Source organism: Suncus etruscus, chromosome 11 (assembly GCF_024139225.1).
Source record: "Suncus etruscus isolate mSunEtr1 chromosome 11, mSunEtr1.pri.cur, whole genome shotgun sequence".
Lineage (NCBI taxonomy): Eukaryota > Metazoa > Chordata > Mammalia > Eulipotyphla > Soricidae > Suncus > Suncus etruscus.
This window is the reverse complement of record NC_064858.1, coordinates 13,061,865-13,075,431: the sequence shown is the minus strand read 5'-3', so window position 1 is coordinate 13,075,431 and position 13,567 is coordinate 13,061,865. Positions and strand designations below refer to the sequence as shown.

At 39.7% G+C, this 13,567-nt stretch overlaps 1 protein-coding gene across 1 annotated transcript; it reads left to right on the top strand.

Annotated features, from left to right (window-relative positions):
• The first annotated feature begins 333 nt into the window (after positions 1-333).
• Positions 334-13,328, top strand: PRICKLE1 (prickle planar cell polarity protein 1). The gene is given in 11 exon segments (XM_049783883.1): positions 334-512; positions 2,623-2,736; positions 3,338-3,475; positions 5,282-5,330; positions 5,333-5,394; positions 5,396-5,422; positions 5,424-5,486; positions 8,253-8,426; positions 8,428-8,440; positions 10,142-10,990; positions 12,377-13,328. Coding segments are annotated over 11 exon segments (2,478 nt in total). The 5' UTR covers positions 334-380; the 3' UTR covers positions 13,234-13,328.
• The last annotated feature ends 239 nt before the right edge of the window (positions 13,329-13,567 follow it).

The window sequence follows — 13,567 nt, the reverse complement described above, 5'->3', positions numbered from 1 at the left end:
GGTGAAGTTAGACACATTTTTTTCAGTCAAGTGCCTAAATCCTTGCATTATATACAGATATTTTAAAATTCAAACTGGAAATAAACTAGGTTTGGCTGCATTTTCTGAAATACAGATCTGGAATGACTCTTTTCAACTGCTGTAGCCTTGAATTTTAAGTTTTACTGTGCAGAGGGGTTGAGAGCGGTGATAGGAGTAATCTTAGTTCCCGTGACCCAGTTTTGTTTACACTTAGTTTTACAGCATCCAATAAAAGCACTTAGGGGGTGGGTAAAAGTAAACCTGGAGGTATTTTTTTCATTTCTTTTTTCAACTTTTGTCCCCAGCAGCTATTGTTTGATGTATTGATCCGAGATAAACAGACTTGAAGCTTTGTTGTTATGCCTTTGGAGATGGAGCCCAAAATGAGCAAACTTGCCTTTGGGTGCCAGAGAAGTTCCACATCAGATGATGATTCTGGCTGTGCATTGGAAGAGTATGCCTGGGTTCCCCCAGGGCTTAGACCAGAACAGGTAAGAAACTAAACATCCTATTTTTTTTTTTGTTTTTCAATGAGACTTAAAACGTTTAAAGGATTTGTGTGTGGGGAAAGTGGTTTGGGTCCTACCAGGCAGTGCTTAGAGTTGTTCTGGGCTTAGAAATTCTTTGCCAGGACCAGGAATGAAAAGGGGGTTGGCTGCAGGCAAAACAAGTGCTTTACCCCCTGTACTTTGTGTGTGAGTGAGGCAAGGATGCTCTCAACATCTTTTATAAAATTCTAGTAAACTGGAGATAAAGATGTTGAGAGCATCATTGCCTCAGTCACACACAACCCGTTTCAGGCCTCACTAATCTTGGGATAGTTTAAAATTTTTGCCTTTCAAAGTTCTGCTTAATTTCTCAGTGAAAGTTTCCAAACCCTTATTTTCATGGATCCAGAAACCTTATAATGGTGCTATTTTTGCTTTAATAAATGGAATCCAGATATTGCATGTTTGCCTTTTTTATATGGGTTTCTAAAATGTCTGAGATAAGAGTGAAGTAACATGCCTGCCCCAAAAAGCAGGCAAGGGAGGGTGGGTGAGAGAAGAAGGTATCAGAAAGGGTGAGAGGGAAACTGTTGACATTGGTGGGGGGAAATGATCCGTGGTGAAGGTTGTACGACTAACTCAATCACGAACAACCTTTTCTGTGGGAAAAAAAAATAAAAACAAAAACCTATAGAATGAGAAATCATGTAACCATGGTGCTGAAATAAAAAAACTTAAAAAAGTCTCTGATGTGAGATGAGAGGAAGTTAATATTTCAGAAAATTCCAGTAACAATAAAAAGGTGATAAAAGGAAAGAATACAGTTTCTCTGCCAGCTCTCAGCTTTGAAGAAAAGAGAATATGGAACTGAATTGAGTATTATTGCTTACACATTTAACTCTTGACAACCTAGCACTTAAGAAATCTGTCATTGCTGGAGTTGGAGGAGGGCATTGAAAGAACTCAGTTTTGTGCTTTGTATTACTTTGAAGAATAGGAAAGCTACATATCTGTTTTTATTATCCCTATTACCTTGAAATAAGTTGGAAAATAAAAAGGGTGCCAAATTAAGTTTCTTGCAATTCATTGGGGTTTTTTTTTTTTTTTTTGGTCTTTTTTTTGGTGAGCCATACTCAGCTTTGTTCAGGGATCACTGCTGGTAGATGCAGTGTTGAGAATTAGAACCCAGGATGGCCATGTGTGCCTTACTGCTGTACTGTCTCTCTGGCCCCCTGGTTAGTTTTGAATCCTATCTAGATGTTGGGAACACTTTGAAAATAGAGTCTTTATTCATTCAGCTTCTGCCACTAGGGAAAACAACAGATGCTGGCACACCCCTTAGGAAGATGTATTGCTCACAAATATTTTACAATTTATGAATAGAGACCTCTTTCTTTACAATTTAGGTTAGGTAAATTTCTTATGATGCTGGGATTTTGAAGCCCACCAACCAGATATTCTTAATCTTCTATCTTTTTTTTTGTGAAGCATTTGCATTTTCAGCAAGGCAGTATCATTTGCAAAACTGATTAACGAATCTTCCTTTAAATAAGAGAGCAATTCAAAAGGAAAAAAAAAGTGTTTTCGTACTTGGGGTCCTCTCCAAGTGCCTTGGGGAAATTGACTTCAAGTATTTAGAAAATAGCACCATAGAAGTAAAGAAAGCTGATGCCTGAGAAAACCTGATAAAGGGGGAAGGTTTACAGAGTTTAACAGAATAGGTTGTGTGTGATGTGTAAAATTTGAAGAGCAAGTTAAGTTTGTGTAGTGAGTGGCTGGTTTTTTGGTGGTGGTGTTGGGGCTGGATTTTGGATAGTGTAGGATATTTACAGCATTCAACAGGAACCTCTTCTGACTGTGGGAAATCAGTTGAGAAAATATGCCATAATTTATGATGCCCCTAATTGTCCCTACAAATGGACATTCCTAAAGAGTAATTTAGAAACTGAGTGCTAGCTATCTGAATGTTAGCAGTTCTGCTCAGTTAGTTTTGCTGGTCTTCTCTGTAGCTACAAGAGATCAAAATCCTGCAATCTATAAAGTAGTTAAGGGACAGAATAAGCTTAGATCTTTCACTTCCCTGTGCTGATATTTTTCCCCATCTTTTACTCAGATCCAGCTCTATTTTGCTTGCCTACCTGAGGAAAAGGTTCCTTACGTTAACAGTCCTGGAGAGAAGCACCGGATTAAACAACTTTTATACCAGTTGCCACCACATGATAATGAGGTAAAATACCTAGAAGTGGAAAAAAAAATCTTCAGTGATAAGCGAGAAGGCTCTAGTAAGCTTCTGCATCTTGCTGACCACTTCTTCTGTCCTTTTGCATTTTTTGAGTTTAAATTGTCTGGAGGAATATACGACCTTTCATTTCTCAAGAGAAAAGAACAAAAGACTTAACACCAGTTGGTTTTATAGTGTTTGCAGCTACCCATCAATTATCTGGAGCCCCCCCTACAATATTCCTGAGATTTCCACCCAGAATGAGAGCCTTAAGGGAGAGTTCAGGCCTTGTAGCTAAGTGCCTGCAGAAATGTAAAAAGAAAGAGCAATTAACAAATTTAAGGCCCTTTGTAGAAGGTTAATGTCCTACCATTTTAGCATCTCTCGCTGATAGTTTTAAACACTAAAAGAAAAAAAAAGTTCCTTCAAATTTCATTCCTTGAAATGGTATTTCAAGGGTTAGGGTGTCATTTTAAAATTGGAGATCCATAAAGTGGGTGAGGGTGAATTGGCTTTCTTTTCATGAAATTCTTAATTCTGGAAAAGAATTGATGAAGGAGACAGTCAATGTTCCAGCATGTGCTTTTGTTTTTTTCTTACCATAAAGGTGCGGTATTGCCAGTCTTTGAGTGAAGAAGAGAAAAAAGAATTGCAAGAGTTCAGTGCTCAGAGGAAGAAAGAAGCACTTGGAAGAGGAACAATCAAACTTTTGTCCAGAGCAATGATGCATGCTGTGTGTGAACAGGTAGCCCTTCTAGAATGAGTGGCTTGTAGTAGTTACAGAGGTAGAGCGTGAACTGGTCATTGGTAATGGTGAGAAAATCTGGGCCTACGAGCTCCAAAAAAGAAAAAGGGAAATTTATTCAATGTTGAGTAAAGATCAGTGTTCAAATTGCCTACACTGAAGGGAGAGTCTGTCTGATGAAATCCTGCCTTTTGGAAGTTGGCATGAAGAGAGGTGAGGCATTTTTCAGAAATGTAGAAGACATAATGAAGGCCTTCTGAACTTCATTGGCAAGACCTTTACTGTTACTGACTTTAAGAAATGTATCCAGGGGCCGGGCTGGGTGCGCGCTGGAGGTAAGGTGCCTGCCTTGCCTGCGCTAGCCTAGGACGGACAGCGGTTCGATCCCCCGGTGTCCCATATGGTCCCCTAAGAAGCCAGGAGCAACTTCTGAGGCATAGCCAGGAGTAAACCCCTGAGCGTCACAGGGTGTGTGGCCCAAAAACCAAAAAAAAAAAAAAAAAAAGAAATGTAATCCATAGGATGAAGGTCGGAGATGTAATGCAAGCGGTAAGCATTTGCCTTGCATGCAGGTTAACCTAGGACGGGACTTTGTTCCAACCCCCGCGTCCTATATGGTCCCCCCAAGCCAGAAGCGATTTCTTTTTTTTTTTTTAATTTTTTTTTTTAATTATGAGAACAATGATGCAGATAGGACAAGGTAAAGTTACAGTGGAAGGACAATCGCCCATAAACAGAGTTCTCAGAAGAAATCCCCTTGATGACGCCTAAATATTGAACTTACAGTCAAAGAACATTAAGAAAAAAGGGGCCGGGAAGGTGGCGCTGGAGATAAGGTGTCTGCCTTGTAAGCGCTACCAAGGAACGGACCGCAGTTCGATCCCCCGGCGTCCCATATGGTCCCCCCAAGCCAGGGGCGAATTTCTGAGCACATAGCCAGGAGGTAACCCCTGAGCATCAAACGGGTTGTGGCCCAAAAACCAAAAAAAAGAAAATAAGGCAGAACCCATGTACAATTACTTTGTCCACAAGTCCCCAGATTGTAGTACATTATAACATTTCTTAACAGTACACAAAGCAACCTAAGGCCATGAGATTTATGTGACTCCTTAAACATTGAAGGCATAGTATTTTTTTTATATTTTCATGCACATGCATATTGGTTTAAGTTAACATCAAAAGTTTAAGAGTTTTTTTTTAAGGGTTAGAGTCAAAGGAGCACAGTAAAAACGGTGTTAGAGTGGCAAATATTGTTTGCATAGGCCCACCAAAATATGGGGGATATGGAAAGGAAAAGCCTTAGTCTAAATACGAGACCCTACCCCTGAAGTTTCCTGGCATAAGACCAACTCTAGGCTCTAGGCAAACCAGTTTGTTCAATCCAAGTCATTGTCTGTCGTGCCAATACAGTTTTATTTTTCATGCAGTCTCTATTGTTGGCATCAGGTTGCCAGAAGTGATTTCTGAGCACATAGCTGGGAGTAACCCCTGAGCGTCATTGGTATGGTCCGAAAAGCAAAACAAACCCCAGAAAGAAATGTATCCATAGGAAATTTGCTCCAGATACCACACATACTTATAAATCCAGTGAAGCTTTATAGAAACCTCCCCTGTAGTCATGTATCTGAAGCATGCTTATTATAGTAGAAAATAAACCAGCCTTAAAGAGATATTTAGTCAATAATATAGCAAGGGACAAAAATAAAAGCTGCTGTAACTAATTTGGGGTTCAATGTAAGAAGAGAAAGGCAGAGAATCCAGTTATTAAAAAGCATTGTTTGGAAATACATATCCTTTTGTTTTTAGTGTGGCTTGAAGATAAATGGAGGTGAAATTGCAGTGTTTGCCTCCCGTGCTGCCCTGGAATATGTTGGCATCCATCCTGTTTTGTGTGCTTCACGTGTAATGAGATGCTGGTCGGACCTCATCTATTTTTATCAGGATGGAAAAAATTCACTGTGGTAGGCACCATGCAGAACTGCTCAAACCACGGTGTTCAGCATGTGATGAGGTAAAACAAACAAATGAAAAAGAAACAGAAAACTCCATTCCTTGACACTATTTGCCTCTAAGTAAATAAAAGCATCGACTTTGCTTATCCTGGCAACAGATGGGAAAGTAATTTTTCCCATGTTTAATTTTTAAATATTTTTTGATTATAGAAGACTTTGAAAGTACAAAGAATTCCTATATACCTTCCTCAGTTTCCCATAGCGTTAATGTCTTTCATTACTATTGTATAATATTTGAAAAACTAAAATGCTGGGGCCAGAGAGATAGCACAGTGCTAGGGCGTTTGCCTTGCAAGCAGCCGACCCAGGACTGGCATTGTTTTGGATCCGGCATCCCATATGGTCCCCTAAGCCTGCCAGGAGTGATTTCTGAGCAGTGCTGGTTGTAGCCCACAAACCAAAAAAGCAAACCAAAACAAAAAAACAACCCTAAAATGTTAACTTTGGCATGACACTAGATACTATTCCCCAGTTTTCTACAAATATCTCTCTTTCTCTTTTAGGATCATATCCAAGGTGGCTCTCTATATTTGTTATATTTCTTAATTCTCACTCAAATCATTCATTTTTTTTCAAAGGAAATATGCTTTTACTTTCACATTTTTATATTGGGGGAGCCTAACTGTGTTTAGGGCTTACTCCTGGCAGTATTTGAGAGGATCATATCGAGTCAGGGTTTGAACCCAGGTCATCTGCATGCCAGGCAAGCACTTTACCCTAGTGAACCTCATCTCTGACACCCCACTTTCATATACTTTCTGACACCCTTTTTCAGTGATGCATTATTATTTGAAAAACTTTTTAAACCAAAAACATAAAATTATAGGGGCAGAAAGAAAATGCAAGAAGTAAGACATTTTTGTGTGTGATGGATCTCTGCTCAATCCATGGTACCACGCATATGATGCCCCAAGATTTGGCCTCTGAGAACAGACCTGGGAATAACTCTGAGCACTGCTGGCTGTGGCCCCAAACAAACAAATTATAAATAAAAAGATCCTTAATTACTTTTTCTTCTCTTCCTCTCTCTTCTCTCCCCTCTTCTTTCCTTCTTTCCTTCTGGCCTCCTCTCTCTCCCTTTCCTCTTTCTTCTCCCTCCCTTCTTCCCTCTGTCTCTCCTCTCCCCTCTTCTTTCCCTCTTCTCTTCTTCTTTCCCTCTGGCCTCCTCTCTCTCCCTCTCTTCATCTCCCTCTCTCCCTCTTTCTTTCTCCCTCTCCCTTCCTCCTATCTCTCCTCTCCCTTCTTCTTTCCTTCTCTCCCAATTAAAGGAAAAAAAAAAAGATCCTTAATCTGGAGATGGACAGTTTGTTTGGGATTATACCTGGTGGTGGTCAGTTTACCAAGGAACATTCTTGGTGGGCTTGGGGCAAATATGGGATGCTGGGTATCAAACCTAGTATGACAACATGGCAAGGCAAGTGCCATACCCACTGTAAATATTGCTCCACCTCTTAGAGCATTTAACTACACTGTTGTTGCATACATGAACCAGTTTCTAGAGAGTAGAGTTATGTAAAAAATTTTTTACTTCAGATAATTTTGAGTTTTCTTCTAATAAAAACACAACTACACTAATTTATTTCATTGTTTTAAGCTCTCTTTCCCGGGTTATGCCAACAAAGTGGGGTGCTTCTTAATAGAAAATTTAGGCAAGCACTTAGTTTTCTTTTCAATATTTTCAATTTAGGCCCCTGTTTTGTAGCAATATCAAATTAGAGTAAACTTCCTGTTATGTTTCGTTGTGATACTTTTTTGTTTCTATGTTTTTTTGTTTTTGTTTTTGTTTTTGGATCACAACTGGTGGTGCTCAGGGGTTACTCCTGGCTTTGTGCTCAGAAATCGCCCCTGGCAGGCTCAGGGACCATATGGGATGCTGGGAATCGGAACCACTATCTTCTGTGTTGGCCATGTGCAAGGCAAACACCCTACCGCTGTGCTCTGGCCCCTGATTGTGATTTTTTTTTGGGGGGGGGGGGCACACCCATTTAATGCTCAGGGGTTACTCCTGGCTAAGTGCTCAGAAATTGCCCCTGCTTGGGGGGACCATATGGGATGCCTGGGGATTGAACTGCGGTCCTTCCTTGGCTAGCGCTTGCAAGGCAGACACCTTACCTCTAGCGCCACCTCACTGGCCCCTGGTTGTGGTTTTTTTTTTTTGGTTCTTGGTTTTGGGGCCATACCCAGTGATGCTCAGGGGTTACTCCTGCCTATACACTCAGAAACTGCTCCTGGCTCTGGGGACCATCTGAGACGCTGGGGATCAAACCTGTGTCAGTCTTGGATTGGCTCTTTGCAAGGCAAACGCCTTACTGCTGTGCTATCGCTCCATCCCCATGTGATAATATATTTTTTAAAGAACTAGTATCTGGGGCCGGAGAGATAGCATGGAGGTAAGCCTTGCATGCAGAAGGACAGTGGTTCAAATTCTGGCATCCCATATGGTCCCCGGAGCCTGCCAGGAGCGATTTCTGAGTGCAGAGCCAGGAAGGACAGTGGTTCAAATTCTGGCATCCCATATGGTCCCCGGAGCCTGCCAGGAGCGATTTCTGAGTGCAGAGCCAGGAGTAACCCCTGACCAAAAAAAAAGGAAGGAAGGAAGGAAGGAAGGAAGGAAGGAAGGAAGGAAGGAAGGAAGGAAGGAAGGAAGGAAAAAGGAAAAATAAAGAACCAATATCTGTCATTACCAGAAGACTTGTAATTACATGGTCTTCGACTATCTCACAATTCCTTCCTTTCATCATATGCTTTTGAATTTCTTTTAAAAGATTATTTTTGCTGATGAGTGCACAGAAGCTGAGGGTCGCCACTGGCACATGAAACACTTTTGCTGCCTCGAGTGTGAAACAGTTCTAGGAGGGCAAAGATACATCATGAAGGACGGCCGTCCGTTCTGCTGTGGCTGTTTTGAGTCTCTGTATGCAGAGTACTGTGAAACTTGCGGGAGAACATATTGGTAAGTTCGCTGCATTATTTTTGTCGTGCACTACTTTTTCACAGGTGGGTTAAGTCTGCCTTTGATTAACCACATTATCTTTTTTTCACTTGCGGTATAATTTACATCACAGTTAAATTCTTTTTAAATTCAGATACCAAGATTTGCCATCATGTTAAAATTCATGTTCTAGACATGGTATTATTGTACCATTTCCAGTATTAAAATGCCAGTATTCTTCAACCACTGACCCTAGGTAACTTTTTTGGACATAGTCCTCTCCCCTATCAATTTGGTAAATTAAATTCTATTGGCAGAATCCGTGGGTTTGATTGTCACAAACCTCATGCCTATTCCATTACTATGTTTTCTTTATATCCCATGGATAAGAGATGACACAGTGGAGAAACTGTTGTTTCCAGATCTTCATTATTATAAATAGTGCTTCAGTGAACAAAGGTGTGCATATATCTTTTTGAATTAATGTTTTGTGTTCCATAGATGCCAGTTGTCATAGGAGCTCCAGTTTTACTTTTTTGATACGTTTCCACATGTTCTATTTCATATTTATTAATTAATTTTGACATGTATCAGCTAGTTCATTTCATATTTGTATTCATATTCTATAAGTCTTCTGAAAAATATCACATGAGAAATATGAGTTCTGGTGCACCCTGCCCGCATTTTCATCTATGAATCAACATAATATTGGTATATATGTACTTGAGCTTAAAGAACCGTATTCAATATATGTTGCTTATTCATTAATATTGAACATAGACCCATCAGGGACCCCATACCTGAAATAAAACCTAACATTTTCTCAGTTAAGACACATATCTCATAGCCTTTTTTGTTAGAACTTTAACCAAAGATCAACTTCAGAGCTTAACCCAATACTTCAGCACTCTGCTCATGGACCATTTGAAACTGAATTCAACAAAAAGCATGCATGCACATATATGTACATATATACACACATTCTTTCTTTTTTTTAACCTTGCTTGAACTAGTCTATGTGCTACATGGCAAGACTATTGAGCCCTGTGAAGTCAGCTTCTGTATTCCTATTCTCTCTTTTACTGTCACCAAAACCAAATATGAACAATGATGGGAATGAAAAACTGGAAACCAATAAAGAAACTCAAACCAAACATATTATATATATATATATACTATATATATATATATATATATAAAGTGAGGAGATTTAGCCCTTATTCTGTCCAAAGGGATCACCCCTGGTGGCTCCATATGTGGAGCCCGGGATTGAACTGGAGTTGGCTGCATTACAAGATATGCATCATACAATAGTATTATCTCTGACCCTACAAGAATATTTTTATAGATGTTAACTAAATAGATCATCAGTATGTCATGTGTTTTAAGCATGAGAACTGAAATTACAGGAGGGGTATCATTTTGTTTGATCTGAGCTCAGAACTTGGTTTGGTTGATTTAAATTTTTCACCACTCTTCGGTTTTTCTGCAAATGACCTTAAAAGCTTTGGTGTGAGAGTTAAAATAAATTTTAGCGGTTAAGCACATTTTCAGTAGGAATTCTATGAATGAGAATAACTCAACCTATATGTCTAATAGCTTAGCATAGTATAGAGTATTTCCATCACCCCCAAGAATTAGTCTGTCATGCCCTCAGTCTATTTATTCCTATTTTTTTCAAGATTGTTAAACTTTGATCTTATTCTGTCCTTTTCAAAACAGGTGTTGACCATGCCCAGATGACTTATGATGGGCAGCACTGGCATGCTACCGAAGCCTGCTTTTCTTGTGCCCAGTGCAAAGCTTCTTTATTGGGCTGTCCTTTCCTTCCTAAACAAGGTCAGATCTATTGCTCAAAAACATGTAGCCTTGGTGAAGACATTCATGCTTCTGACTCGTCGGATTCTGCATTTCAATCTGCTCGATCCAGAGATTCCAGAAGAAGTATCCGAATGGGCAAAAGCAGTCGATCAGCAGATCAGTGTAGACAGTCTCTCCTCCTTTCTCCTGCTCTGAACTACAAGTTTCCTGGTCTTTCAGGCAATGCTGATGATACCCTCTCTAGGAAACTGGATGACCTGAACCTCTCCAGGCAAGGGGCAAGTTTTGTCAATGAAGAATTTTGGAAGGGAAGAATAGAGCAGGAGACCTCAGAGGACCCTGAAGAATGGGCCGAGCATGAAGATTACATGACACAGCTCCTCCTCAAGTTTGGTGATAAAAGCCTCTTTCAGCAGGATATTCGAGCCAGTGATAACTGGCTATCGGATAACTTGGTCAAAAATAAGACAGAGTTAAAGCAAAATAACCAGAGCCTTGCAAGTAAAAAATACCAATCTGATATGTATTGGGCACAGTCGCAAGATGGGCTTGGTGATTCTGCTTATGGCAGCCACCCAGGCCCTGCCAGCAGTAGAAGGCTCCAGGAATTAGATCTGGACCACGGGGCTTCAGGATATAATCATGATCAAACGCAGTGGTATGAAGATTCCTTGGAGTGTTTGTCAGACTTGAAACCAGAGCAAAGTGTTCGGGATTCTATGGATTCTTTGGCTTTATCTAATATCACAGGTACATAATCTGGGGATTATGGGAGATTTGAAAAAGGAGCCATTAAAATGTTTATTCCAGAAATTACAGTTCAGCACCAGTCTAGCTATAACTAGACTAAGGAAAGAAAAGGTCTCTGTTAAATGCCATGTATTACAGAAAAACAAATGTGTATGTATATATATATGTACACATATATACATACACACACGTATATATACATAAAAAAGTTACTATGGATAGGTATTTCTATTTTAAAGGTGAAGAATTTGATTTTATTTGGCTAGTGGAACTCTATCCTTTCTCGAAGATACTTGACTTTGGATCATACTAAATGAATTTTAAAATATTAAAATCATTCTGGGTACTTTCAAAGCTTGTAACATTTTCATGTATTGCCCTTGTGCCAATATATAGCACTAAAATAAATGTTTTAATGATTTTAAAGCACATTTATATCAGCTATTCACATTTTATTCTTAAAATGACCCTTAACTGCAGAGTAGATACATTTATTACATCTTATAAATGAAGAAACTGGAATTATCAAGCTACAATGCACAATTTTCCAGGCTTTTGTTTGGGGGGTGGTCGTATCTAGCAGAGCTTAGGGGATCATGCAGTACTAGGATATGGACCGGCATCTCCAGGGTACAGTCTAGCCCACTGAGCTAACTCTGTCCCTACATAGTAGGTGGTTTTTTTGTTTTTAGATCCTGGAGATCAAAACTGAGTCAACCATGAGTAAGGCAGTTGTCCTACCTTTAGTGTTTACACATGTTTATGTGTAAATTGTTTACACATTACCAAACAATAGTGTGCTATTATAGAAAAAATTATAATGTGTAAACAAAGAGCTTGGCTGTTTGTGGACAGATAGGACATGGGTAAATTTGGTGTGATTGTTGTGGCTTACTGACCACTCCTAGATATAAGACTCATAAGGCCAGAGAGATTGAATACAGGTTAAGAGTTTTAACCTAGCCCATAGCTGATCCCAATTTGAATCCCTGATTCCAAAATTACCTGAGCAGAGCCAGGAGTAAGCTCTTAAGCATCATTGGATAAGACCTCAAAACAAAAACAAACAGAAAAGAAGAGGCTTAGAATAATGGTCATGGGATTAAAAAAGATGGGTTTGAGAGGATCAAATAAAATTTTAGAGCTTTTAAACTTTTGCCGCTCAAGGCACATTATGTAACATTTGGGTTTATATAGTGGTCCTACTATCTGTAAGACAGTATTTCTCAAGTACATGTTGATTTTTTTTGAACCCAAGTGCTAAGTAGATGCTGAAACTTTGGTGGAGAATTTTCTTTGAAATGGATCACTTCAGTAGCATATTATAATAATTGATGGAACATTAGAACTACTGAAAATCACACTTTGTCTTGACTTCTCTTCTAGGGGCTTCAGTGGATGGAGAGAGCAAACCAAGGCCATCATTATATTCTCTGCAAAACTTTGAGGAAATGGAGACAGAAGACTGTGAGAAAATGAGCAATATGGGGACTTTGAATTCTTCCATGCTTCACAGGAGTGCAGAATCCTTAAAGAGTCTAAGTTCGGAGTTGTGTCCAGAAAAAATCATGCCTGAGGAGAAACCAGTACATCTGCCGGTGCTTAGGAGATCCAAGTCACAATCGAGACCACAGCAGGTTAAGTTTTCAGATGATGTTATTGATAATGGAAATTATGACAACATAGAAATTCGGCAGCCTCCAATGAGTGAGAGGACTCGGAGACGGGTCTACCATTTTGAAGAAAGAGGATCCAGGCCTCATCACCATCGCCGTAGGAGAAGTAGGAAATCCCGCTCTGACAATGCCCTAAATCTTGTCACGGAACGGAAATACTCTCCCAAAGACCGACTGCAGCTTTATACCCCTGATAACTATGAAAGATTTATACAGAATAAAAGTGCCCGAGAGGTTCAAGCATACATCCAGAATGCTGACCTCTACAGACAGTATTCTCATGCCACTTCTGATTATGCACTGCAGAATCCAGGAATGAACAGGTTTCTGGGATTGTACGGTGACGACGACGATTCCTGGTGTTCTACGTCTTCCTCCTCTGACTCAGAGGAAGAAGGATATTTTCTTGGACAACCAATTCCTCAACCCAGGCCACAGAGATATGCCTACTATACAGAGAGCCTTTCCAACCCAACCTCTGCACTTCCCACTCCTCAGTTTGGTCAGCGGGTAACAAAATCCAAGAAGAAAAAGGGACACAAGGGCAAAAACTGTATTATATCTTAACCTCATCGCTATTGGAGATCATGTTTAAATTTAGCCATCAATCATCTTGAATCATATCTTTTCTTCCATAGGGAAGTAACTAAAATAGTTTGAAGTGTTTTGCCCATGCAAATGAGACTCCAATTGCTGTTTCTAGTGTGAGATTGTTTAGAAGGTGTAATTTCTTCAGTTTATCCTCTTTGGATGGCATGAGATTGACATGACATCTTATGCTTGTAAGGTGCATTATAGTTTTATATAGCTGCTTTGGTCTCCAGTATACAAGAGAATCATAAAACTGTTAAGATGGTTGGAACAGGATTATCCACCTATGTAAAGCAATAGTGTTTTGTCA